The sequence below is a fragment of the Ursus arctos genome, unplaced genomic scaffold (genome assembly GCF_023065955.2).
Source record: "Ursus arctos isolate Adak ecotype North America unplaced genomic scaffold, UrsArc2.0 scaffold_2, whole genome shotgun sequence".
NCBI lineage: Eukaryota > Metazoa > Chordata > Mammalia > Carnivora > Ursidae > Ursus > Ursus arctos.
The window spans coordinates 22,751,909-22,775,732 of record NW_026622874.1 but is presented as its reverse complement, the minus strand read 5'-3'; the positions used below and the strand labels follow the sequence as shown (position 1 = coordinate 22,775,732).

General features: G+C 42.4%; 1 protein-coding gene across 1 annotated transcript in view; it reads right to left on the bottom strand.

Annotated features, from left to right (window-relative positions):
• Positions 1–392: 392 nt before the first annotated feature.
• Positions 393–23,824, bottom strand: part of COLGALT2 (collagen beta(1-O)galactosyltransferase 2) — a 106,556-nt gene continuing 83,124 nt past the window's right edge. Inside the window, exons 7-12 of the mRNA XM_026509210.4 lie at positions 21,930–22,006; positions 17,242–17,348; positions 9,842–9,974; positions 8,522–8,649; positions 4,207–4,413; positions 393–2,674 (exon numbers count right to left, since the gene is read on the bottom strand). Coding sequence (XP_026364995.3) covers positions 2,398–2,674; positions 4,207–4,413; positions 8,522–8,649; positions 9,842–9,974; positions 17,242–17,348; positions 21,930–22,006 — 929 coding nt within the window. The 3' untranslated portion in view covers positions 393–2,397. The remainder of the gene's footprint in view (positions 2,675–4,206; positions 4,414–8,521; positions 8,650–9,841; positions 9,975–17,241; positions 17,349–21,929; positions 22,007–23,824) is intronic.

Sequence of the window (23,824 nt, the reverse complement as noted above, 5' to 3'; positions counted from 1 at the left end):
GGGCCCATGCGGTGTGTCCTCTGCAAATCGTAGGTCCTCGGTCCACACTCAGCAGCACCAGCACTGCTGAAGTCTGGCTCGTCGTCCAGAAGTTCCCACGTTGGATCCGGAGATCCAGACAGGGATCCAGATCGGAATTCCAGACGGGGTTTAACTTCCAGAGGCAAAGAGCAGGTGCCATGGCCCAGGCAAAGCCCTCTGATGCTGCAAAGGTCAAATGTCTTGACTTAAGACAAGAGGGGAGGCAAGAAGAATAATGAGGTCAAGGAACCCCTGGATTGTTGAAGAGACGACTTTTTGAAAACAGATGCGGTGTGCTGAGCACCACGTTCCCAGCAAAAGAGCGCTGCTTGGGATCCCGGCCCTGAGCAGGCGGAAGCAAAGGCTGGGCGAACAGAGCCAGAACTTTATTCACAGTAGAACAGTCCTAATCTAAAATTCTAGAATTTCAGACCAATATCTTTTAAGAACGAGAATTCATAAACCCGTCAGACCAGCTGACAGCAAAAGGAAAAAAACAATGTTCTCCATTAAACAAAACCACGCAAAAGTCAACTCAGTCTTTCTCCACTCCCAATCTCCCGACCACATCCCACCCTATTAAAAAAAATATATCGTGAAAGTCAGGCACACTTGCACGCACTCAAATATGCAAACAAAATACCCAAGGAAACCTTAGAGATCACCGAAGGGTTTTTCACTAGCTCCCCAGATGCTCTTTCTGTTTTTCTAGAAAAAAAAGAGTCAGGCTCTGACAGGTATGTCTAAGCAGTAAAAACTGAAGTGGGCCGAGATCCCCTTCCTCAGCCTCCTTGCTTACTAGTCAGCGAGGGAGAGTGTCAACAGTAAGTCAAGAAGGAGGCCATTCTGTGGAAGGCGAGCAGCCGTGTTGTCCCGCAGCCTGGGGGCCTCGCCAGCGAGCACGAAGCTGGGTTCACGCAGCAGCCCTGCCCATGGGCTCTGCTCCAAAGCGTGAAGCTCAGAGAGGAGTGTGGGGGGAGGGTATTTCTGGAAGCAAATTCTTACTGCTTGCGGGCGGGCGAACACAAACCTGAGGCAAACCATCACGAGATATCTGAGGAACACAGATTGTGGAATTGGCAGGGGTTATGTAGCCGCACACTGCCCTTTCCAGAAAGTCAATCTATGAGGAAAGCAGGGAGGTCATCTGCCCAGGACGCTGACTCTGAGAGCTTCCCTGGTTGTTGGCCTAACTCAGTGGATCGGCCCATTGTTTCTGACCGAGGTCTGTCATCTGAAATGGAAAAGCATTTGTTTCCAGATGGTGAGAATCTCCCACTCCACAGGCCTTCGTGCAAGAGCCAGGCTGGAAAATGCAGGAGAACCAGACCGCACACTCACTACTCCCCAGGGTGCTATGAAAGCTTGAAAAATCTGTTTCTCTGCCTTATCTTACAGATATCTTCCCCACATTTTGTAGAATAAATAATTCAAAATAGAACGAAAAACCCAGGCAAGGACAGTTGCTGGCTTGAAAATGTGCTCTGCCTCTTGACAGTGACTCATAAAACTCACACTCACAATTTGTTCCCAGGCTCAGGCGTGGAGGGCGAGTGTGACCTGTCGCAGCAGCACAGGGTCCCCTGGGACAGAAGTCAGACACCAGCCCGAACCCCTTATATATTAAATTTATCTTCATAAATAGAGCATCCTAACTCAAGTGACCACAATAAAAGGCCAAAGACTGAGTTCTTTTTTCCTCAAATATCTACACAAACTTTCAAATAGCTACTAAACTCTACCCACATGGCAAACGTGACGCCTCTTTAGGAGAGCTTCAACTGCCATGATAGTCAAAGGCCAAGTCTCAGACAGACCCAAATACCCATCGCTATTGGATAACAAGGACTAGGATGAACAGCTCCCTTTGGCTCATGAGAGAATTCCTTTAAACCAAAGTTCAATTAATTTGATTTTAAATGATTTGACCCTCCTCCCTCACAAACTTGTTACATACACAAGTTTTCAAGGTCACACCTATGATGTAAAATGGACCCACGAGACCAGCGGATGTAGTCCAGTTGGCTCGGCTCCTTGCCTGCCCATTTACTGATGTGACGGCCTTTTTCAGGGATGCGTCTCTGGGCCGTACTGTTCATCCTTAATGTAGGAAGAAGTATCATACGGATAATACACTGAAGGGCTAGGTATCTGGGTTGAAGTTCATCTCAATGGTTGCCATAAAGCCTATCTTCTAGCCATCCTAGGAAATTTGGGTTAAGTTTCCCTCTTATCCTCCCCTGTCAGGAATATAGTAATTTTGCTCAATCACAGTAGACCACTTTGGTGAGATGACTGTGACCACTAAAAGAAACTGGAGCAAACAGATGAATAGCCCATTAGAAAAATCAAGGGTGGTGAATCCGCCCAGAGACTTCATAGCTCATCCCTCGAAGGCACAGCGTCCAGGGAGGTTGGCGACGGCAAGGCCTCTGTGTTCTTGGCATTGCGGTGGATGTGACTTTGCTTCCGGGACTTCCAGGAATGGGTCCTGTCCCAGTCGGTGGCCACTGTCTCATTGTCCCAGATGGTCGAGGTCTCTGTGTCACTCAGATACCCCGGCTGGCCCGTGTAGTGTGTGGGGTAGATGAGCAAGGGTTCCACGGAGAAGGCCTTCAGGTCCCTGGATTCATAATACTCCTTGTACTCAGCTCTGCAAACAAGAGGAGTATGGGTGCGTGAGGGGATAGGCCATCTAGCAAACAGGGGGAAAAGAGCAGAGGGGCCCTGCTGGTCACCTCTCACATTGTCATGGAGGCCTCTGATGATTTTTTAAAGTTGTGTCCTTTGGGGAAAAGTTTAGTCTACAAACACACTAAAAGTTTCTTTAAAAGCTTTCAGATGATCTAAATAAACACACAAGGAGAAACGTAAGGGTATTTCTGTCGTCTCTTGTTGGACTTGTTTTAAAGATGAATTTCAGGTCTTACTCTAAAAACTAAGAATTAAGCTCTGTTGGACCATCACGATAAATAAATGTGATCACTTTGTGGAAGATGCCCTGTTCTTGGGTTAATAAATTAGTTCAGATCTGAACAGCAGTGGTGGGGTAAGTCACACGGTGTAGGCTTGGAGGCACGCCAACTTGGCTTTGCATCCCAGCTCCCCGTGAGTGTAAAGGGGAGGACGACTCGGCCTCCCCCCGGGGCTCCTGTGCAGATCACGCGAGGTGACATTTGCGTGGCTCCTGGCTCAGGCAGTGCACCGTAGGTGTTAGTTTCCTTTCTGTTACAGGGATGATGGTTGACCTCCATGTTCCTGAAGGACACGGATATAAAGTCAGCTGTATCAAAGAGGGTGAGGAGATCCATCTTTACTGAAGACAGGAGACAAAATGAGCCAGATGCAGGACGGGCATTCTCAACCACTAAAATGAAGCCCAGCTAGTAAGATCACCTGGCAACTGAGAGAAGGAGCCGAGGTTAGAACCTGGTCTCCTGCTCCACTAATGAACTTAGGACTCATTGACGGAGCAGCTATTATGGGTAGAGTACACTACGTTCTCAGGACACAGGGATGTGAGACTGTTCCTGTCTCAATGGGCTCACAGATTACTGGGGAGACTGACAGGTGCACTACCCATCTCCACACCCTTCACACAACGCTAGCTCAGGGTAAGACCTTGCGTGAGGGGAACCCTGAGCGTCAGCTGCTTTCCTCCATAGACACCCCGCTCAGGGGCCACCTCCCCCCTCCCAGGCCTCTAACGCACCTCTGTGATTGCAGGTCTCACTGTACATCACAAGGACCATTCGTGAGTCTGAATTCCCAACCAGACTGTGAGCTCTGCCAGGAGAGAACCCCTGCTTGGCCAATAAGTACACACAGTGGACTGAGAAACGAACTGAAAACTTGAAGGTGCTCAGGAAGATGACCTTCACTTTCAAGTGGATGAGTTTATGGAAATAAGAAGATCGAAATCAAGGAGGGCACCAAGCACATTATGGCCAGATACACTACTCACTGGATATTACAGAGGACACGCAAGACTTGCCATTTCAGCCTCGGCTTTCCCTTCTGTACAGAGGGACGGTCACTGCAGTCGGCCTCTCTGAGTCGTGATTATGGAAAGATCATTTAGAAAAGCAGTACAGCCTTAGAAAATACACGCACTACCGAGAAACCGAGGAGCACGGTATCTGGGTGGGGCGTGCCCTCGGCGGGCGGGCAGTCAGGGGGACTCACACGGGATGCTTGTTGTACATGATTGGCAGGAACTCGTCCACTGGCAGCATCTTCCCAAAGGGATCGGCTCCAACCAGCTTCTGTGCTCCTTCCAGAGAGATGACGTAGCCCAGCGTCCAATAGGAGTAGTCGGCTTCGACCAGATTTCCCACGTTGGGCACTGCTTTCTCAGGCTCTTTCACCTGCATCCTCTTCCTGCCGATATAACTAGAAGGAAGCGGATGGAGGAGCAAGATTCCCATTTGAATATTAGACATCAGGAAGAACAGAGCATAGGTTTGCAGATACTTCTGAAAGCTTGGACCAACTGTGTCTTACATCAAAGTATCACAACAATGTGCATCCCATCCCAATGATGACCGGCCTCTGTCATGAAGGGGGTTGTTTGCCTGGTTCCGTCTCCCAACATCCCAACTGGTCTTGCCCAGCACTATGCCCCAGCCTGCAAGTTAAACTGTAGAGAGACTAAAAGATCCCTCTGATCATTTCCCCAAGACGGTACGGGAATTCCAGCTGTGTTTACAAAGTTTGGAAGTGGAGAAAAAAGGCCCAGAGGTGAGATCATGAGTTTTCAAGTCCCTAGAGTTTCGGCCTTTGATGGTCTCCGGACAACTTTCCAAATGCTGGCGGTAAGCACAGGACAGAAAAGGTTGTGGGGAAGACACAGTCTACAGTCTACAGTCAAAGACCCAGGAACCCAAGTGGCCCCAAGGGGGTCCTTCCTGAGGAGAGTGAGTGACTAAGCCTCCCTGGCCTTCTCTTCCTCATGCACATCTAGCTCTGCCCTCACGTTGTTCACCAGGCAGGTCCTGTCCTTCTCGAACAGCTTCCGAAACAGAAGATGTACGCTCAGCCAGTCCAGCTTTCCCGCAGTGTACTCACAGACCCGTGATCCCTTACTCTTGTGTGGAACCTGCTTGTTTTCCACCTGCCTGGAGCAAGCTGAGGAGGTGAGGGCTTCCTGCCTGGAGGTAAAGCTGCCTTCCTCTATTTTTTCTTAAAACTCTCTCTTTCAACATTTAAAGGATTCCTCTTGTCAAGACATCTCAGGATTCGTAGCATGAGTCATTGTTCACCTTCTCAGAACATCAAACACAGATCCTCTCAGCCACTGTCCCTTCAGACTAAAGCATCTGAATTTCTCTCATGTACCATCAAGTGGAAGAGAAACTCCCACTGAGCACTTGACATGTGGCTAGAGTGACAGGAACTGTTTGTACTCAACTGATTCCTTTTACATAGTTTAAATTGAAATTTTAAAATAAATCGAAGATGTGTAAAATATTTTTTCCATTAAACAAAACTGTTTCAGAAGGACTGCAGTTTCTTGCAGTGGCTGAAAAGTTCGCATCTAGACTGAGATGTGTTGCAAACATAAAGTACACACTGGATGTTAAAGATGGTAGAAAAGGGGCGCCTGGATGGCTTAGTTGATTACGCGTCTGACTCTTGGTTTTGGCTCAGGTCATGACCTCAGGGTGGTGAGATCGAGCCCCAGGTTGGGCGCCATACTGGGTGTGGAGCCTGCTTGAGATTCTCTCTCACCCTCTCCCTCTGCCTCTCTCTCCCTCTAAACAAACAAACAGAAAACAAAAGGCTTTAAAACAAAAACAAAAAACAATTAGACTATCTCATTAATACTTTTTAAATATTGATTACATGTTAAAGTAACAATATGTAGAGACATTGGGGTAAATAAAATGTATTACTAAATTCACTTAACGTATTTTTTACCATTTGAATGGGATCACTAGAAAATTTCAAATGATGTATGTGGCTCATGTTACGTTACTATTGGACAGCACTGACTGCTCTAGATGATTCCTATGGTTTGTTCTACTCTTCCCATGTACTAGTTCCTTTTTCTGGAGAAACGTAACATGGCAGCCATGGACAGATGATCAGTTTTCATGCTTTGAGCTTCAGTAACATTTGCTTTTTGTTCGTTTTAGAAAGAGATTGGCGAGGGGTGCCTGGGTGACTTAGTTAGGTAGGTGTCCAACTCTCGATTTCAGCTCAGGTCATGATCTCCGCCTTGTGAGATCGAGCCCCATGTTGGGCTTCGTGCTCAGTGCAGAGTCTGCTTAAGATTTTTTCCTCTCCCTCTCCCTCTACTCAGCCCCCCACCAGCCTTGCACACTCTTTATCTCTGAAGAAAGAAAGAAAAATGAAAAATTTGAAACCACTGTCATTCTTTAATAGTATATAATCGATATTAATGGAATATTTTGACTTGATCAATCTGTGAAATTTAGAAAAGATTCTTATTTCAGATCCGTATCATTCCCTGCATCCATACCCTTACCCAGTCATTCAGCTTTCTTGGATCTGTTGGTTCTTTGCCCCCAAGAAATGCACCAGCTAAACCACAAATGGACAAGGACATGTGTCAATCATAAATCTTAGACTCCCCGAGTCCAGTCCTCCGATTCCAAGGCTTAAGTGAAAGTTGCCTTTGCAGGTCACGTGAGCGTACAATGGCTTCCTGGCTCCGTGGCCACGAGGCGTAGCCACGGGCTGCAGAGCTATAGACTCAGACTGAGGTGTGGGAACTTCTGGAGGATTATAGGGACAGGCAAGGGTCCTCAGGGACGGTGCAGAATCTAATCACACGGCTGCCATCTGACAGAGAGCCGGTCTCTTTTCATTACACGGCACTGATTTCTGGGTCTATTCCCCATGGGTTAGTTGAGTCATTACTAGGTTTCTTCTGGGCTCAAAATGGTATGTTTTCTGAGAGAACAAGTATTCCACTTGGGCCCAGAGTTAAGTTTCCCTCCGAGGATGGGAGGAGTAGGGACAGCTTGTCTGCTGCAGCCACTCCAAAGGAACAGGCTTGGATTCGATGACATTGCCTTTGGCACAGCTGGGAAGCATACATAATGCTTGGGAACCTTCTGCCTCGCTGGAGAGAAGTAAAAAAGTGTCCTTTGGTTTAAAAAGAAAATGAGAGAGAGAGAAGAGAGGGAGGGAGGGAAGGGGAGATGGAGAGGGAGAGGGAGAGGGAGGGAAGGAGAGGGAGGGGGAAGAAGAGAGGGAGAGATAGAGACAGAGAGGGAGGGAGGGGGAGATAGGCAGAGGGAGAGGGAAAGACAGAGAAGGAGAGGGAGAGAGAGAGAGAGAGGGAGAGACAGACAGAAGAGAGGGAGGGAGGGGGAGACATGGAGAGGAAGAGGGAGAGAGAGGGAAGGAGAGGGAGGGAGAGAGAGACAGAGAGAAGAGAGGGAGGGAAGGGGAGACAGGGAGAGAGAGAGAAAGAGAGGAGGGGAGTGAAAGAGGGGGAGAGACAGAGATAAGAGAGGGAGGGAGGGGGAGACAGGGAGAGGGAGATGGAGAGAGAGGGAATGAGAGGGAGGGTAGAGAGAGAGACAGAGAGAAGAGAGGGAGGGAAGGGGAGACAGGGAGAGAGAGAGAAAGAGAGGAAGGGAGTGAAAGAGGGGGAGAGACAGAGATAAGAGAGGGAGGGAGGGGGAGACAGGGAGAGGGAGATGGAGAGAGAGGGAATGAGAGGGAGGGTAGAGAGAGAGACAGAGAGAAGAGAGGGAGGGAAGGGGAGACAGGGAGAGAGAGAGAGAGGAGGGGAGTGAGAGGGGGGAGAGACAGAGATAAGAGAGGGAGGGAGGGGGAGACAGGGAAAGGGAGATGGAGAGAGAGGGAAGGAGAGGGAAGCAGAGGGAGAAGGAGAGAGGGAGAGAGAGAGAGAGAAACAGAGAGAGAGACTTAAATCCCAGACAGCTACCAGAGCATGAACTCAACGTCAATTCAGAACCAGCACTACCCTGGTAAACCTGATTTTCCTGTGACTGACTCTGACCCTCCACAGAACCCAGCTCAGCGTTCTTACTGTTTGCACACTTCCCTTCCCAACAGAGGCACTCTCATGCTGAGCTGCAGCCCCCATACCGTCAGAGGCGACAGAGGAAACCCGCTTTCCAGCGTGACACAGGACGCTTGCCCTTGAACGAACGCTTCCCCCTCTCTCTTCACACCTCTCCATGTGCCTGATGCTTCACTGGGAGGACTTCTGCTATGCTCCCACATGAGCACTCCGTCTGAAGACCCCTGATCAGCAGGCAACCTCCGGGTCTCACAAAGAAGCTCCCACAGTTTCTTTCTCAGCCCGCAGAGTATATAGTTGCAGAAACCACGGCCTATCCTCCACTCCCTTCTTGTTTGTGGGAACATTTCTGGAGAGAAAACCGGCAAAGCGGAAGCATGAGCCGTATCTCCTATCGGCTGGGGAGGTGGGGCTCGCTGCCCCTTGAAAAGGACTGGTCCTCTCAGGGCTCTGGGCCAAGCTTGGCTCGTCACTCACATCAGTTCCCAATCCAGCTGAGCCTGGTCGATGTCATCCATCAGCTTCATCAGCTTCTTCTTAAACTGATGTTCGAAGCGCACATCGTCCTCAATAACCAGAGTCTTCTCCAGCTCTCGGTCAATCACCTGTACAGGTCGTCAGTGGGAAGAGACCCTATGAGAGGTCCGAGGCCTATTTCTTATGAGATGAATATATATTAAGAAGTCAGGAGTACAGTAGCACATAAGTAACAGCTCGAAACTGGGCTCTAAGCAAATGCCGTCAGATGGGTAAATAAACTGGGTGTATTTTCAGCAATGAGGATGTACGATCTACATTAACTGCAATGTTCTAGATGAAGCTCGCGAATGTAATAGTGAGAGAGGATGTACCTCAGTACCCTGCGGTTCCACTCATGTAAACAAAAGGACAAAAGCAGACACAACTATTCCGTGCTGTTAGAAGTCAAGACGGTGATTGCCCTTGGGGACAGTTCCTTAGAAGGAAATATGGAGGAGGTGCTTCTGGGGTGCTGGCAACCTGTTTCTTGGTCTGGCTGCTGGTTGACATGGCTGTATTATTACTCTATTTGTGAAATTCACTGGCCTGTATTTAACAATCTATTTAATTGTTATATATATATATATAACATATATATATTTAATATATATATATATATATAACATATATATATATTTAATATATATTTAATTGTTTTATATATATATATATATAATTACACTTCACTTAAGGTTTAAAGAAAGAAATGATAGTCATAGACTGGGTCATTCAAAGAGGGAAGGCATTCAAGGGGACCTTCTGTAGGAACTTTCTCTTTTCTTATGGGAACTGACCCTTCATCAAGAACCCCACATTCCAATACCTCCCTCCATCTAAGCCATGGGTTCAAGTCCTGACTTTGCCACTTCTTACCTAGACAAGATATTTAATTATTTTCTCTTGGATAAAATGGGCGCATGCATCCCAACCCACTTCATATGATTTCTGTGTGACTTCTCGGAGGGAATCACTTAATAAATGAGGACATGCTGGGTACACACTATACAAGGCATTCCAACCGAGGATCAGGATACATCCAAAGGTGTGTGGCCTCCTTACGTAGGTATCTTCCCCTGTTATCAACCCCAGTGGCAACAAGTCTCCCTCTCCCTGTTTGTTGCGGGCCTTGTGTCAGAAGGAGACACAGGCAACAGAAACTTCAAGCATACTTCCAGAACGTATCGAGTTCGCTTCATATCTGGCCCTAATTCACCTACAAAGTCCCACTCTCCTTCCTCTTCACTACAAAACTGCACATCTAAATCGAGCATTATTTACCTCTTTCCAGACAGAGTAGTGGCTGAGAAAGCAGCCGATTTCACCCCTGGTGAGAGGCCTAGAAGAGTAGGGATCTCGGTATCCTGGCAGCATTTCAATATTCAGGGCCTTTAGCTGGCTTGTGTTGAGTGCCCTGCATGACAGAGAACATATCTGAAAATTAACAAGTTCAGATATCCCCACGACAGAAGCCAGAGAGAGAGAGTTCTGGATTTTCCTCAGAGCCCTTCTGCACATTGAGGAAGACTTTTCAGGTTTCCCATCTTTCCTTAAGGAGTGATGCAAAGACAAGAGGGTGTCTTATACTTGGCATATCCCTCACAATTGACAACGTGGTTCTACGTATCATCAGTTTTTTGACAGCTTTGAAAAAATATTTTCCTAATGAAGGAAAAGTGGCTAATAGCATTAAATACTGGAGGGGGTGAGGACAGGAAGAACTGTGTACATGTGTGTGTCTTTCCTTCAGATCTAACTTTTTTTTTTAAGCACAAAAATAGCAGAGACCATCTTGTGAGCAGAAAGAGAGAAGTGACTCACTACATATAAAGTATTCCCAACAAGATTAACAGCTGATTCTCCGAAACCATGGAGGCCAGAAAGCAGTAGGTCGCCATATTCAAAGTGCTATCTGAAAAAGACTGTCAACCAAAAATTCTATGTCTAGTCAAACTATCCTTCCAAAATAAAGGACAAATTAAAATATTTCCACATAAACAAAAACTGAGGGTTTGTCGTTAGCAGATCCACTCTACAAGAAATACCAAAGGGAGCTGTAAGGCCGTTGTGACAGGAAATTAGACAGTGACATAAATCCATATAAAGCAATAAAAAACATGGGGACATGTAACTGCATAGGTAAATATAAATGACAGTATAAATGTTTTTCATCGATAACTCTTTTTTTCTCTTATCTGATTTAAATTATAGCTGCATAAAGCAATAATTAAAAGTCTCTGTTCTAGGGCTGATAATGTAGAAAGAAGTCATTTGTTTGACAATAGAACAAAGGATGGTGAAAGAAATGAAGCAGTATAGAGGTAGATCACTGAAATTCAGCTGGTTTTTTTATCAAGATATAATTGACATATAACATTATATTAGTTTCAGGTGTATACCGTAGTGACTTGATATTTATATATATTATGAAATGATCACCACAATAAGTCTAGTTAACATCTGTCACTCACATAGTTACAAAATTTTTTTCTTGTGATGAGAACTTAAAAATCTACTCTCTTAGGAACATTCAAGCATGCAAGGCAGTATTGTTAACTATAGTCACCATGCTGTACACAACAGTCCCATGATTTATTTATTGTGTGACCAGAAGTTTGTACCTTTTCACCCCCTTCACCCATGTTACCCACCTCCCAACCCTGCCTCTGGCAGTCGCTTCTGTCCTCTGTATCTATGAATTTTTTTTTCTCTTTAGATTCCACATATAAATGAGACCATATGGTGTTTGTCTTTTTCTGTCGGACTTATTTCATTAGCATTATGCCCTCAAAGCCATCTATGTTGTTACAAATGGCAGGACTTCCTTTTTCAATGGATGAATAATATTTCACTGTATATATTTATAGATAGCACATTTTTTTCATCCATGCATCCACTGATAGGACTCTTAGGTTGGCTTTTGTAAATAATGCTGCAATGAACATGGGGGTACATATTTTTGTTTGCTTGTTTGTTTTTTCATTTTCTTTGGATCAATACCCAAAAATGGAGTTGCTGGATCATATGGTGGTTCTGTTTTTAATTTTTTGAGGAACCTCCATACTGTTTTCCATCCTGGCTGCTCCAATTTACATTCCCACCAACGGTACATCAGTGTTCCCTTTTTGTTTCATCTTCATCAACACTTGCTATTTCTCATCTTTTTTTTTAAATAGGGGAGAAATGTTGGTTTTATTTATTTTTTTATTATGTTCAATTAGCCAACATATAGTATCTCATTAGTTTTTGAGGTAGTGTTCAATTATTTCTTGTCTTTTTGACAATAGCCATTCTAATAAGTATGAGGTGATATCTCATTGTGGTTTTGATTTGCATTCCCTGATAATTAGTGGTGCTGAGTACCTTTTAATGTACCTGTTGTCCATCTGCATGTCTTCTTTAGAAAAATGTCTACTTAGATCCTCTGCCCATTTTTTAAATCAACTTGTTTGGGTTTTGCTGTTGTTGTTTTTGCTATTGAGTTGTATGAGTTTTTATATATTTTGGAAATTAACCTCTTATCAGGTATGTGATTTGCAAATATTTTCTCCCATTAGGTAGGTTGCCTTTTCATTTTGTTGATAGGTTCTTTTACTATGTAGTCCCACTTGTTTCTTTGTGCTTTTGGTGTTAAATCCCCCCCGCCCAAAAACCATTGGCACAACTAATGTTGAGGAAATTACCCCCTATGTTTTCTTCTAGGAGGTTTGTATTAATATAAACTAGATTGCTATACATTGAAATGTTAATTGTAATCTCCATGGCAGTCACTGAGAAAATAACTTAAAAAATGTAGTAAAAGAAACAACAAGGGAATTAAAATGGTAGAGTAGAAGGTATCTTTTTAACACGAGAAGGCACTAATGAAGAGCAGAGTGACAAAAAAGATGCAAAACATACAGAAAACAAATGGAAACTGGCAGACATAAATTCCACCCTATCAGTAATTACATTAAATATTAATGGGTTAAACCCCACAATCAAAGGCAGAGCTTAGCAGAATGAGTTTTTAGGGACATGATTCAACTATGTGCTGTCTACAAGACATAGACTAAATTCAAAGACACGAATAGGTTTAAAGTGAAAGGGTGAAAAAGGATATATTCTGTAACCAGTAACCACAAGAGAGCTGAAGGAGCTATATTAATATTTGACAAAATAAACTTTTAAACAAAAGCAATTACTAGAGATAAAGAAGAACATTTTATAATTAAAAAATCAACCCATTAGAAAGACAAAAATTATAATTATAAATGCACCTTACACCAGAGCAAAAACATGAGACAAAAACTGAGAAACTGAAAAGAAAGAGATTATTCAACAATAATACTGGGATACTTCAATAACCCACTATCAGTAATGGATAGAACAATGAGGCAGGAGAACAACAAAGAAATGGAAGACTTGAATTACAACAAACCAACTAGACCTGACAGATTTCTATAGAACATTCCACCCAACAGCAGCAAAATACACGTTCTTCTCAAGTACACATGCAACATTCCCTAAGAAAAACCTTGTGTTAAACCATAAAAATCATATAGATCATAAATTAAGCCTCAGTATTCTTAAAAGGATTGAAATCATATAAGACATGTTCCACAATTTTTCCACAATGGAAAAAATTAAAAATCAATAACAATAGAAAATTTGGAAAATTCACAAATATGTAAAACTAAATAACACACTCCCAAAAAGCTAATGGGTCAAAGAAGAAATCACAAAGGAAATTAGAAAATAGTTAGAAATGAATGAAAAAGAAAACAAGGCATACAAAATTTACAGGATGCACTTGGTGTAGTACTTGGGAGGGCTAGTTATAGCCATAAATACCTATATTAAAAAATAATACCTCGAAAGAATAATCTGATCTTCCATTTTAAGAAATTAGAAAAAGAAGGGTAAAGTAAACCCAAAGCAAGCAGAAGGAAAAAATAAAGACTAGAGTGGAAATAAGTGAAATAGAGAACAGAAAAACAATAGAGAAAATCAACAAAATCAAAAGTTGGTTCTTTGAAAAGATCAACAAAATTGATAAAATTTTAGCTAAGCAGATCAAGAAAAAAAAAGATAGACTCAAATATTTTTAAAAAGGTATGAAAGAGTAGGCAACCCCCTTCTGATCTAAGGGAAATAAAAAGGATTATAAGATAATACTATGAACAACTGTATGCCAACAACTTAGATAACCTAGAAAAATATGATAAATTGCTAGAAAGTTACAAATCAATGACTCAAAAAGGAATAGACACTCTGAATACACCTATAACAAGTAAAACAGTTGAATTAGTAATAAAATTTCCCACAAAGAAAGATCCACAATCAGTTAGCTTCTTTGGGGAACTTTGCCAAGCATCTAAGGAATTACAATCAATCTTTCACAAACTTTTCCAAAAAACAGAAGAGGTGGGAACATTTCCCAACTCATTCTATGAAGCTAATATTATCCTGATACCAAAACTAGAAAAAGATGTCACAAGAAAATTATAGGCCAATATCCTTTATTAACATAGATCCAAAATTCTCCAGAAAGTTATACACAACTAATGAATCGTTGAACACTACATCAAAAACTTATGATATACTATATGCTAGCTAAATGAACATAATAAAAAAGAAAATACTAGCAAACAGATTCCAGCAACATATAAAAAAGATTATACACCATGATCAAATGGGATTTATTCAGGATTGTAAGATTGGTTTAACATGTGACAATCAATCAATATAATACACTACCTCAATAGACAAAAAAAATCACATGACTATACGATCATCTCAATAGGCACAAAAAAAACACTCGAAAAATCCAACTATATACAGATTGAATGTTTATATTCACCCCAAGTTCATAAGTTGATGGTATTAGGAGGTAGGGCCCCAAGTCAGGAGGGCAAAACTCTCATAAATGAGATTAGTGCTTTTATAAAAAGAGACATGGGAGAGCAGGCTCTTCTATCTCTGCTCTTTGCTATGTGAGGGAATATCCAGAAAACAGCCATCTATAAGCCAGAAAAGGACATCTTACCAGATTCCAACCATGTTGGCACCCTGCTCTTGGACTTTCCAGTCTCCAGAACCATGAGAAATAAATGTTTGTTTTTAAGCCACCTGGTCTATGGTAATTGTTATAGCAGCCCAAACTGACAAAGACACCAACACCCTTTCATGATAAAGCATTCAATTTAATAAGAATAAAAGGGAACTTCCTCTATTCAATGAAGGCCAACTGTGAAAACCTCATACACTAATATTATGCTTAATGGTGAAAGACTGAATGCTTCCCCTATTGTCAGGAATAAGACGAGGATGTCCACTCTCACCATTTCTATTCAAAATTTACTTGAGGATCTAACCAGGGAAATTAGGCAAATGAAATGAATAAATGACATTCACATTAGAAAAGATATAGTAACATTATCTACACTTGCAGATGACATAGTCTTATATATAAAAATACTGAGGAGGAATACACACACACACACACACACACACACACACACACACAGTGTTAGAACTGATAAGTGAGTTCAACAAGGATGCAGAATATAAGATCAATATACACAAATCAATTGTATTTCTACATACTTAGAAGTGAGCAATCTAAAAATGAAATTAGAGAAAAAACTTTGTTTACCATAGCATTAAATAAGTGAAATACTTGGGAATCAATTTAACAAAATAAACACAATACTTCACAAAATAAACACAATAGTTAAAACTACCAAAGAAAATCATTCAAAGAATTAAAGAAGATCTAAATAAATAAATGGAAAGATACCCTGTGACCATGAACCAGAAGACTTCAAGTTATTAAGATAGAAATGGTCCCCCTAGTTGATGTACAGATTCAATGCAATTCCTATCAAAATCCCAGCTACTTTTTTGTGTGTGTAAAATGACAAGCTGATGCTAAAATTCACATGGAAATGCAAGGGACCTAGAATAGCCGAAACCATCTTGAAAAAGAATAACAAAGTTAAAGGACTCAGACTTTCTTACATACAAAGGTACGGTCATATGGTAATGTGGTATTGACATAAGGATTGACATAATCCATCAATGGAATTGAATTGAGAGTCTAGAAACCAACCCTTACATTTATAGTCAATTGATTTTGACTAGGGTAATGACAATTCAATGGGAGAAAGAATAGTCTTTTTAACAAATGGTGCAAGGATACCCAAACTATATGCAAAAGAAGGAATTTGAATCCCTACCTCATACTATATAAAAAACTAACTCAAAATGGAGCAAAAATTGAATGTGAAAAGATATATGAGGTAAAACTATAAAACTCTTAGAAGAGAGATAGAAATAAGTCCTTATGACTTTGGATTTGGCAATGGATTCTTAGATACAACACCAAAAGGAGAAGCAACAACAAAAATATAAATTGGGCTTTATCAAAATCAAAAACTTTTGTTCTTCAATGGATGTCATCATGAATTGAAAAGACAACACATAAAATAGGTGAAAATATTTGCAAATTATATATCTGACAAGAGACTTGTATGAGGAACAAATAAAAAGAACTCTTACAATTCAACTAGTTTCCCTTGGTCCATGTGACCTATAAATAAAATTTGGGCTCTTAGGTATTTGAAGCAGTGGTTCCCAAACTCTCATGCACCAAAGAACAGGGTTGCCAGATTTAGCAAGTAAAACATAGAACATCCAGTCAAATTTAAATTCCACATAAACAATGAAAAATTTCTTAGTGTAAGTAAGCCCATGCAATGTTTGGGACAAATTTAACTGAGTGTCTTATATTTTATGTGGCATCCTTACCTAAGAATCAACTTGAGGCTTCTTAAATGCAGATTCCCATCCCCAGCCCTAGAGATCATGATTCAGCAGCCCTGGGCTAGAACTCAGGAATCTGCTATCTTAACCCTGGAGACTCTGACATGGGTGTCCAGGCCACATGTTGAGAACATTGATGAAATTCTCAAAGTCATAAGAAACTTCAAAACAGCTTCTAGCCATACTCCTTAGAGCCATTCATATTCCAAACTAACATAAAACATGAAACTACAGGTTTTTCAACAACCAACACCTTGAAATAAAGTGTCAAAGAAAAGGGCAAAGGAAAGCAAAATAAAGCAAAATAATAAACAACAGCAATAACAAAGCTCTTGAAGGAATTCAACCAAGTTCCCTTTGTGACTTTCCTGCCGTATTCCTGGGAAAGGTGATCAGCCGAGGCAGGCTATGGCGTGATCTCACGCAACACGATATACAGGTTGTTACGTATTTTTCCTCATTTATTCTCCTCAGGTTGGCCCAAGTTTGGCCACTTTGCTCTAAATCAGGGTCTGAATGCAACTCTAAATGCATTCTTTCCAATACACCATGGAAAGCTGGAAACCACCACAAGGATTACCAAAACCCCCAGAGAGAGGGGAAAATCACTTCCACTGCGAGCCTTCAGCATAATGAAGACCAGAGTTAGCTGGATGGTGAGTGGATTTCAGGCCTACTCTACATGGTGAAATTAATTTACATGCTGTTATCATTCATAAAGCTTTTCCCAAAGTAGGCTGCATGTGGCCATTTTGACAATGTGTCTATCTTCTAATGACTCTAGATTCCTCCCGCCCAGCACTAACCCTCTGTCAGAGAGGGCACCTTCCCACTCCAACGACATCTGCAAGGATTCAAGAAAAAACCCAACCCACTTTCCATCCACAGCCTCGACAATCTTGACCTCGATCTCTTGCTCGTACAGGGTGCGTAACATCCGGTCCCGCCTGTCCTTTCGGCGCTTCAGGTTGATCATGAAAATCTAACAGGAAGAAAAAAGGAAAAGAAACACAGATTATTCAAGTCTTACTTTGGGCTGTTTGACAAACTAAGTAAATGTAAGGACCACAGTTTCAGTTAGAATAAGGAGTGGAAAAAATAGGGAAAACCGTGGTGAAGATCTGTTTATATTTCGTGTCAAGTCAAATGATATTAATCCAAACAGAATGACTTTCGAAACAGAACCATCTGCAGTGACCTCCCCCTCTCTTTGTTTCTCTGATGCTTGTTGGTGGACAGGTTTGCCCTGTTCTTGACATAGGAAAGTTCAAAAATCACTCTTCAGGAGGCCAAGTGTGAATTAAACGCCAAACAGAAGACTCAGAGGTCGGAGGCAGCTGGGCAAGTGTGATAGATTTATCAGCAGACCTAAGTCTACATCCTGAATTTATTTACTAAGTGTTTGCCTTGGCCCAGTTCCCATGCCTCAGTTTCCTCATCTGTAAAACTGGGGTGATCCTGGTCCTATCTCATGGGTTCTAAATATTAGCTATTCTTAGAGTTCATATCTGCTGTTAACAAATTTCAAGTCATTCAAAGAATGAGAAAAATCTAGTCTTAAAACATTCCTTGCATTTCCAAAGGTTCCAAACAGAATTATCAAGGTCTCAATGTTAAGAGCTTCTTTGCCAGAATTCTTCAACTCCCCCAGAGATCAGGGAATTTTTCTGAAAGAAGTAAGGAGAAGGGGCCCTACTCTTGGAGGTAGCCCTTTGACGGAAGGGAGAAATGGAAAGGCATCATTTCCACATCATACTCGTCCTTGAAGTCCCCAAAAATATGCATCCAGATTTCTTCCCATGAGGGCTGGGTTCACCTGTAGCCCCTCATCTTAGCCCCTACATTCCTGATGTCTGCCCTAAACACATACATATCACGAAGCCATGGCAGGGAGCTATGGATAGTGAGACGGTCCTGACTACTTTCAGATTTAAGGAGCCACAGAAAAACCTCAAGACTCACGAATGCTATTACAGGTAAATATGTGTATTCCCAAGGTCCTTTTGCCACAAGAGTAACAAACTCACTCTGAACATTAAACTAGTCCTCTAAGAGTAGGAGACTTCAGCCGCCAGCAAGAAATATTGATGACACGTAGTAAGGAAAAGGAGAAACCCATGGAATAAGTTGGAGGATGTTGGCTTCATCCTGACTTAACCACCCAGACAACTTTGAGGAAGACATTGAATGCTTCAGGGTCCAGATCCTTTGTTCATAAAAGGGGGAGTTGAACAACCTCATCTTGCAAGTACAACACAGATTGAAATGTTTATGATATGTGGTTTAGATAAAGCTTGCTTTATGCCATGCCCAGAATAAAGAAGAAACTATGTCTTGTAACCAACCTGGGGTTCAGACTTTACTTGGGTGAAGCTTTGGTTCACATAGCCATTCTGAATCTAATCTTCAATATGTTCTATGTGTTACTGGATCAAAAGCTACACTAAAATTGCAACCCTTCCTTCCAAAATATCCTCACTTCCATCCATTTATACAGCTCTGGGCAAAGAAACTGATGGGAGAACAAGATGTCCTCCTTAAATAAATTATCCACCTGTTGTAGGGCAAAGTGAATTCAGAGCATTGTGATTTCATTACTTCTCTTGATTACCTGAGTAATTATTTTTTTTAAACATAATTTCTGTGGTGACTCTATTGGCCCTGTTACTTGGGACTTCATAACTTAATGGGTTGTGTTCTTTTACATTTCAATTCTTCCTGATTAGAATCACAGTGTGATGGACCATGTTTCATTCCACAATTTTATTTTATTTTTATTTTTTTATAATAATTTTTTATTATGTTATGTTAGTCACCAATCAGTACATCCTTAGTTTTTGCTGTAGTGTTCCATGATTCATTATTTGTGTATAACACCCAGTGCACCATGCAATACGTGCCCTCCTTAATACCCATCACCGGCCTATCCCAATCCCCCACCCCCCTCCCCTCTGAAGCCCTCAGTTTGTTTCCCAGAGTCCATGGTCTTTCATGGTTCATTCCCCCTTCTGTTTACCCCCTCCCTTCATTCTTCCCTTCCTTCTCCTACCGATCTTCCTGCTATTTCTTATGTTCCATAAATGAGTGAAACCATATGATAATTGTCTTTCTCTGCTTGACTTATTTCACTTAGCATAATCTCCTCCAGTCCCGTCCATGTTGCTGCAAATGTTGGGTAATCGTTCTTTCTGAAGGCTGAGTAATATTCCATTGTATATATGGACCACATCTTCTTAATCCAGTCATCTGTTGAAGGGCATCTCGGCTCCTTCCACAATTTAGCTATTGTGGACAACGCTGCTATGAACGTTGGGGTGCATATGGCCTTTCTCTTCACTACGTCTGTATCTTTGGGGTAAATACCCAGTAGTGCAATGGCTGGATCATAGGGTAGCTCTATTTTTAACTTTTTAAGGGACCTCCACACTGTTCTCCAAAGTGGCTGTACCAACTTGCAGTCCCACCAACAGTGTAAGAGGGATCCCCTTTCTCCACGTCCTCTCCAACATTTGTTGTTTTTTGCTTATCATTCCACAATTTTAAAAGATACGGAAAGGAAGGAGCGTTTTGTCCTGTGTATACATGGAGCTACCCGAGGTCACTCCAGGAGAATAGAAACAAACCCAAACAAACCCAAACAAAAAACGGACAGAAATACAACAAAGAGTCCCCTCAAACCAGAGACCTCTAGTCTGGGAAGACGTTAGTAAATAATACTTCAGTCCCAGCTTCTGCCAGGACAAGTGCAGTAAAAATTGTAGCCATGAAGGAAAAACACAGACGGCTTGCTCATACTTAGTGAATAGTAAACAGAGGAAGAGCCACAGAGCCAAATGCAACCCAGACACCACCAACAAAGTCATGGAGTACTGGGAGAATTAAAAAGGCCCATGAAAATCCCTTTTCCCACCATCTTATCCCTGTTCTAGAGCCCAGGGTAGTTATTTCCTGCACCTGCATCACCTCCCAGGGTTGGCATTTTCCAAAAGACTTCTAGGGTGACGCAGTCCTTACACCCCCACCCAAACGGAAGACCAGAGCTAGAAGATCCTGGTTTTGTCCCATTTGATTTCCTTCGTCTTGGTCCTCATAGGAATGTGTTTAAATAGAAAAATGAATCTATGTAAAGACCTCGGGTTCTTTCACCTAGAGAACTGAGGGCTGGTGAGGGTTGCTGGGAAGGACAGCTCTAGTAAGATGTGGAAGCTGACACTGTGTGGTGGGGATCAACCCCCCACACACCGGGTGCAGCCCCGGTTCTTTTAAAAATTATTTGCCCTTTATTCTAATTCCTCTCTCGCACATTAAACTCATCTCTTCTCATTCTGGCCTCTGTGGAAACGGCATTGTAGCTGCTAACTCTTTTCCACTTAATATTCATGAAATACTCTTCCCCATTCCTGAAGCCCAGATCCACATCAATTTTATAGAAGAAATAGCACTTCCCATCCCAGCAGGCCTTAGATGGCTGTACTCGGGGACATGTGTGAAGAAGCACAGAATGATAAACAAGCCTTTTGCTTTCACTGGAGCAGAGGCGGGAGCACACAGCGCAAAGCCTGGCCTCTAACATACCCAGAATCCATGGAGAAATGCGATCTCAGCTGTGCATTCCTGAGGTACTGTCCTAAGCTCTCGATCACCAAAGTCTACCGATCAGCAGCTACATGACATAAGGGACCCCCAGAGGCTTCGGTGACTTGCAGTCCCACTTGGGGCACTCCCACGTAGCTGTTGTGTGCATCACCAAGAGAAGTATCTCTTTATATTCTTGCCTCCTCCTTCATGCAGTCAAAGCTTTATCATAAATGTGGCCCTTGGAGAGCTATTGTGAAGTTCCTGCCCACTGAAAGGTGGACTGCTGCAACAGGTCTCTTTTTTTCTCTTTTTCTTTTTCCTCTCAATCCTGCCCTCAAACTTTTCCCGTGGAAGAACAGCACAGAGGAAATAAAGCACAGACTGTTCCAGAATGTTTTTTATCCACTCAGAATAAAGTTAAGGTCTTTCGATACTTAAAACATTATCCTTTTTACCTTTGAATTTTGACAAAAAGGTTTACAAAACATAACAGTATCTGCTCCTAGAAAATAGAAAATTCACTCATGATTAAATAATAACTTCTTTCTAACCCAATGATTAATTTGTTTTTACCATGATGCTCCTTTAAAATTTTTTTTTTATATTGAGGATAGTTGATACACAATATTACATTAGTTTCAGGTGCATGTGATTCTCTTTTTTTAATCTTGTCTCTTTATTTATTTTTTATTTTAAGTAGGCTCTACACCCAACATGAGGCTTGAACTCACAACCCTGAGTCCAAGAGTTGCGTGCTCCTCTGACTGAGCCAGCCAGGCACCCCAAATGCTCCTTTTTAAAGATAAAACAGCTGAGACACAACAAAAACTGAGTTGTTTTCTCAAGACCTCAGTGCCTTTTCAGCAGCCAAGCCCAGTTTTGCTGGCTTTCTGATGTAAGATCAGGCTTGCACTCCAATATAAACACGCAAGCACGCCACATATATGCACACGTGTGCACGTGCACACACAGACACCTTTCTTACCTCATCAAATCCCATCTTGTCTGGATATTTAGGGACAACTGAAACAAACTGGGAGGGTTCCATTGGAGGACCGTCAACTGGAAGACACAAGAAACACACAGAGTGCTTTGTTAGTGTAAGGCTCAGAGAACAGAATTCCATCCACACACCTGATGTCTAGGAACAGCGCCTGGGTGTCCGGGGTGGGGGATAACTGTTCAGCAGCTCTCGAGGACTGAGTGGTTACACAAGAACCCTGATGGCCAGGGTTTCCAGAATGCTTGTTCATACACAGACTACAATATTTGCTCCATTTCCCTTAAGGCTTATTTTCAGAGGAGATGAGAGTCAGTCTAGCGTAAGGTTAAGAGTGAAGGCTCTGGAGTCAGATGATCTGGGTCCAAACCTTGGTCTGGGAAGGTCTGGAAGAGTTAAGTGACCCCTCCAAGCCTGTCTCTTCATGTGTAGAATCAGGATAATAAAAATATATCTCTTAGGGGGTTGTAAAATTTAAAGGAGATCGGCATGCAAAGCACTCACCAGAGTAAACTGACATAGTAAAAACTCACTAACTTTTAAGCCATTACTTACTGTGGCTCATAATGAAAGACCTCAAAAGTAGGCCAGACTTCTTCTAAATAATGCTTTCTCTGTATATCTTAAAGGGGACTAGTCTGGGACTATTTTTATTCCATCCAAGCAGGTTTAGCTACAGGTATGCAAAAGGTCCTTTATTTTAACAGGAACTCGCCTTTGAGGGCCAGCCCACATCCCAAAACTTGGTACAGGGCTAACAGGTAAATTTCCAGATGGGAGGGACACTGCATCTTAAGTAATAAAAGATTTATTTATTTCATACTCCGAAAAAAAGTTTTCTTTACAAGCTATACATTTGAAAGGTCGGAAGCAATGCTGAATGGGGAATCGGGGAAGGTCTTGAAGATTTTTGGAACTGCAAATCCAAAGTACTCATTTGATTTTCCTTAAGGGGGAATACAAAGAAAACACAGTGAGAACTGGTAACTCGGGTGGTTTGAGGAACTGTTGGTGGTGGCCATCACTACTATTCAGCAGTACCCATCTCCTCCGTTCCAGGCAGATGAGAGGAATCACTTGCTCACCCTTGAGGTTGGTCATGGCCTCGTGAACTGCTACTTCTAGCTCTCTAAGCCCTCCTTCCACTCCCACCCCAGCCCACCACAATGGTCACAGTAGCAGATGTTGATAATGGAGAAGCCACACATTTGAAGCAGCCTAGAATGATGTGCCAACATCTGGAGAACAGCTGCCCAGAGGGACGCCAGGACCACTGCAGACTTTGCATAGCAAGAAATATGCCATTGCTGGGGCGCCTGGGTGGCACAGCGGTTAAGCGTCTGCCTTCGGCTCAGGGCGTAATCCTGGCGTTATGCGATCGAGCCCCACATCAGGCTCCTCCGCTGTGAGCCTGCTTCTTCCTCTCCCACCCCCCTGCTTGTGTTCCCTCTCTCGCTGGCTGTCTCTCTCTCTCTCTGTCAAATAAATAAATAAAATCTTAAAAAAAAAAAGAAAGAAAGAAAGAAATATGCCATTGCTGTAGGAAGCCAGTGATATTTTGTCACTATTTGATATCCTAGCGTAACCTCTTTATCCTTCTGACTGAGATACTGTCCAGAGAGTATTATTTGTTTAACTTACCCTTCCCTGGTATATTAAAGAGAAATCATCACATCCAGTTTCACTTATGATCGAATGATGTGAAGTTCTGGAAGGTAGTGAGACAGGTTTCCTAACCCAAACAGAACAGCTGGTCTCATTCCTTCTAGCCTGACCCCTTTGGTCACACCCCTTTGGTCACATTTCTGTGAATACATAGTGCTGTGTTTCTGTTTCCATTAGAAGCCCAGGATATTTTGTTCCTTTCTGCTCTACCCCAG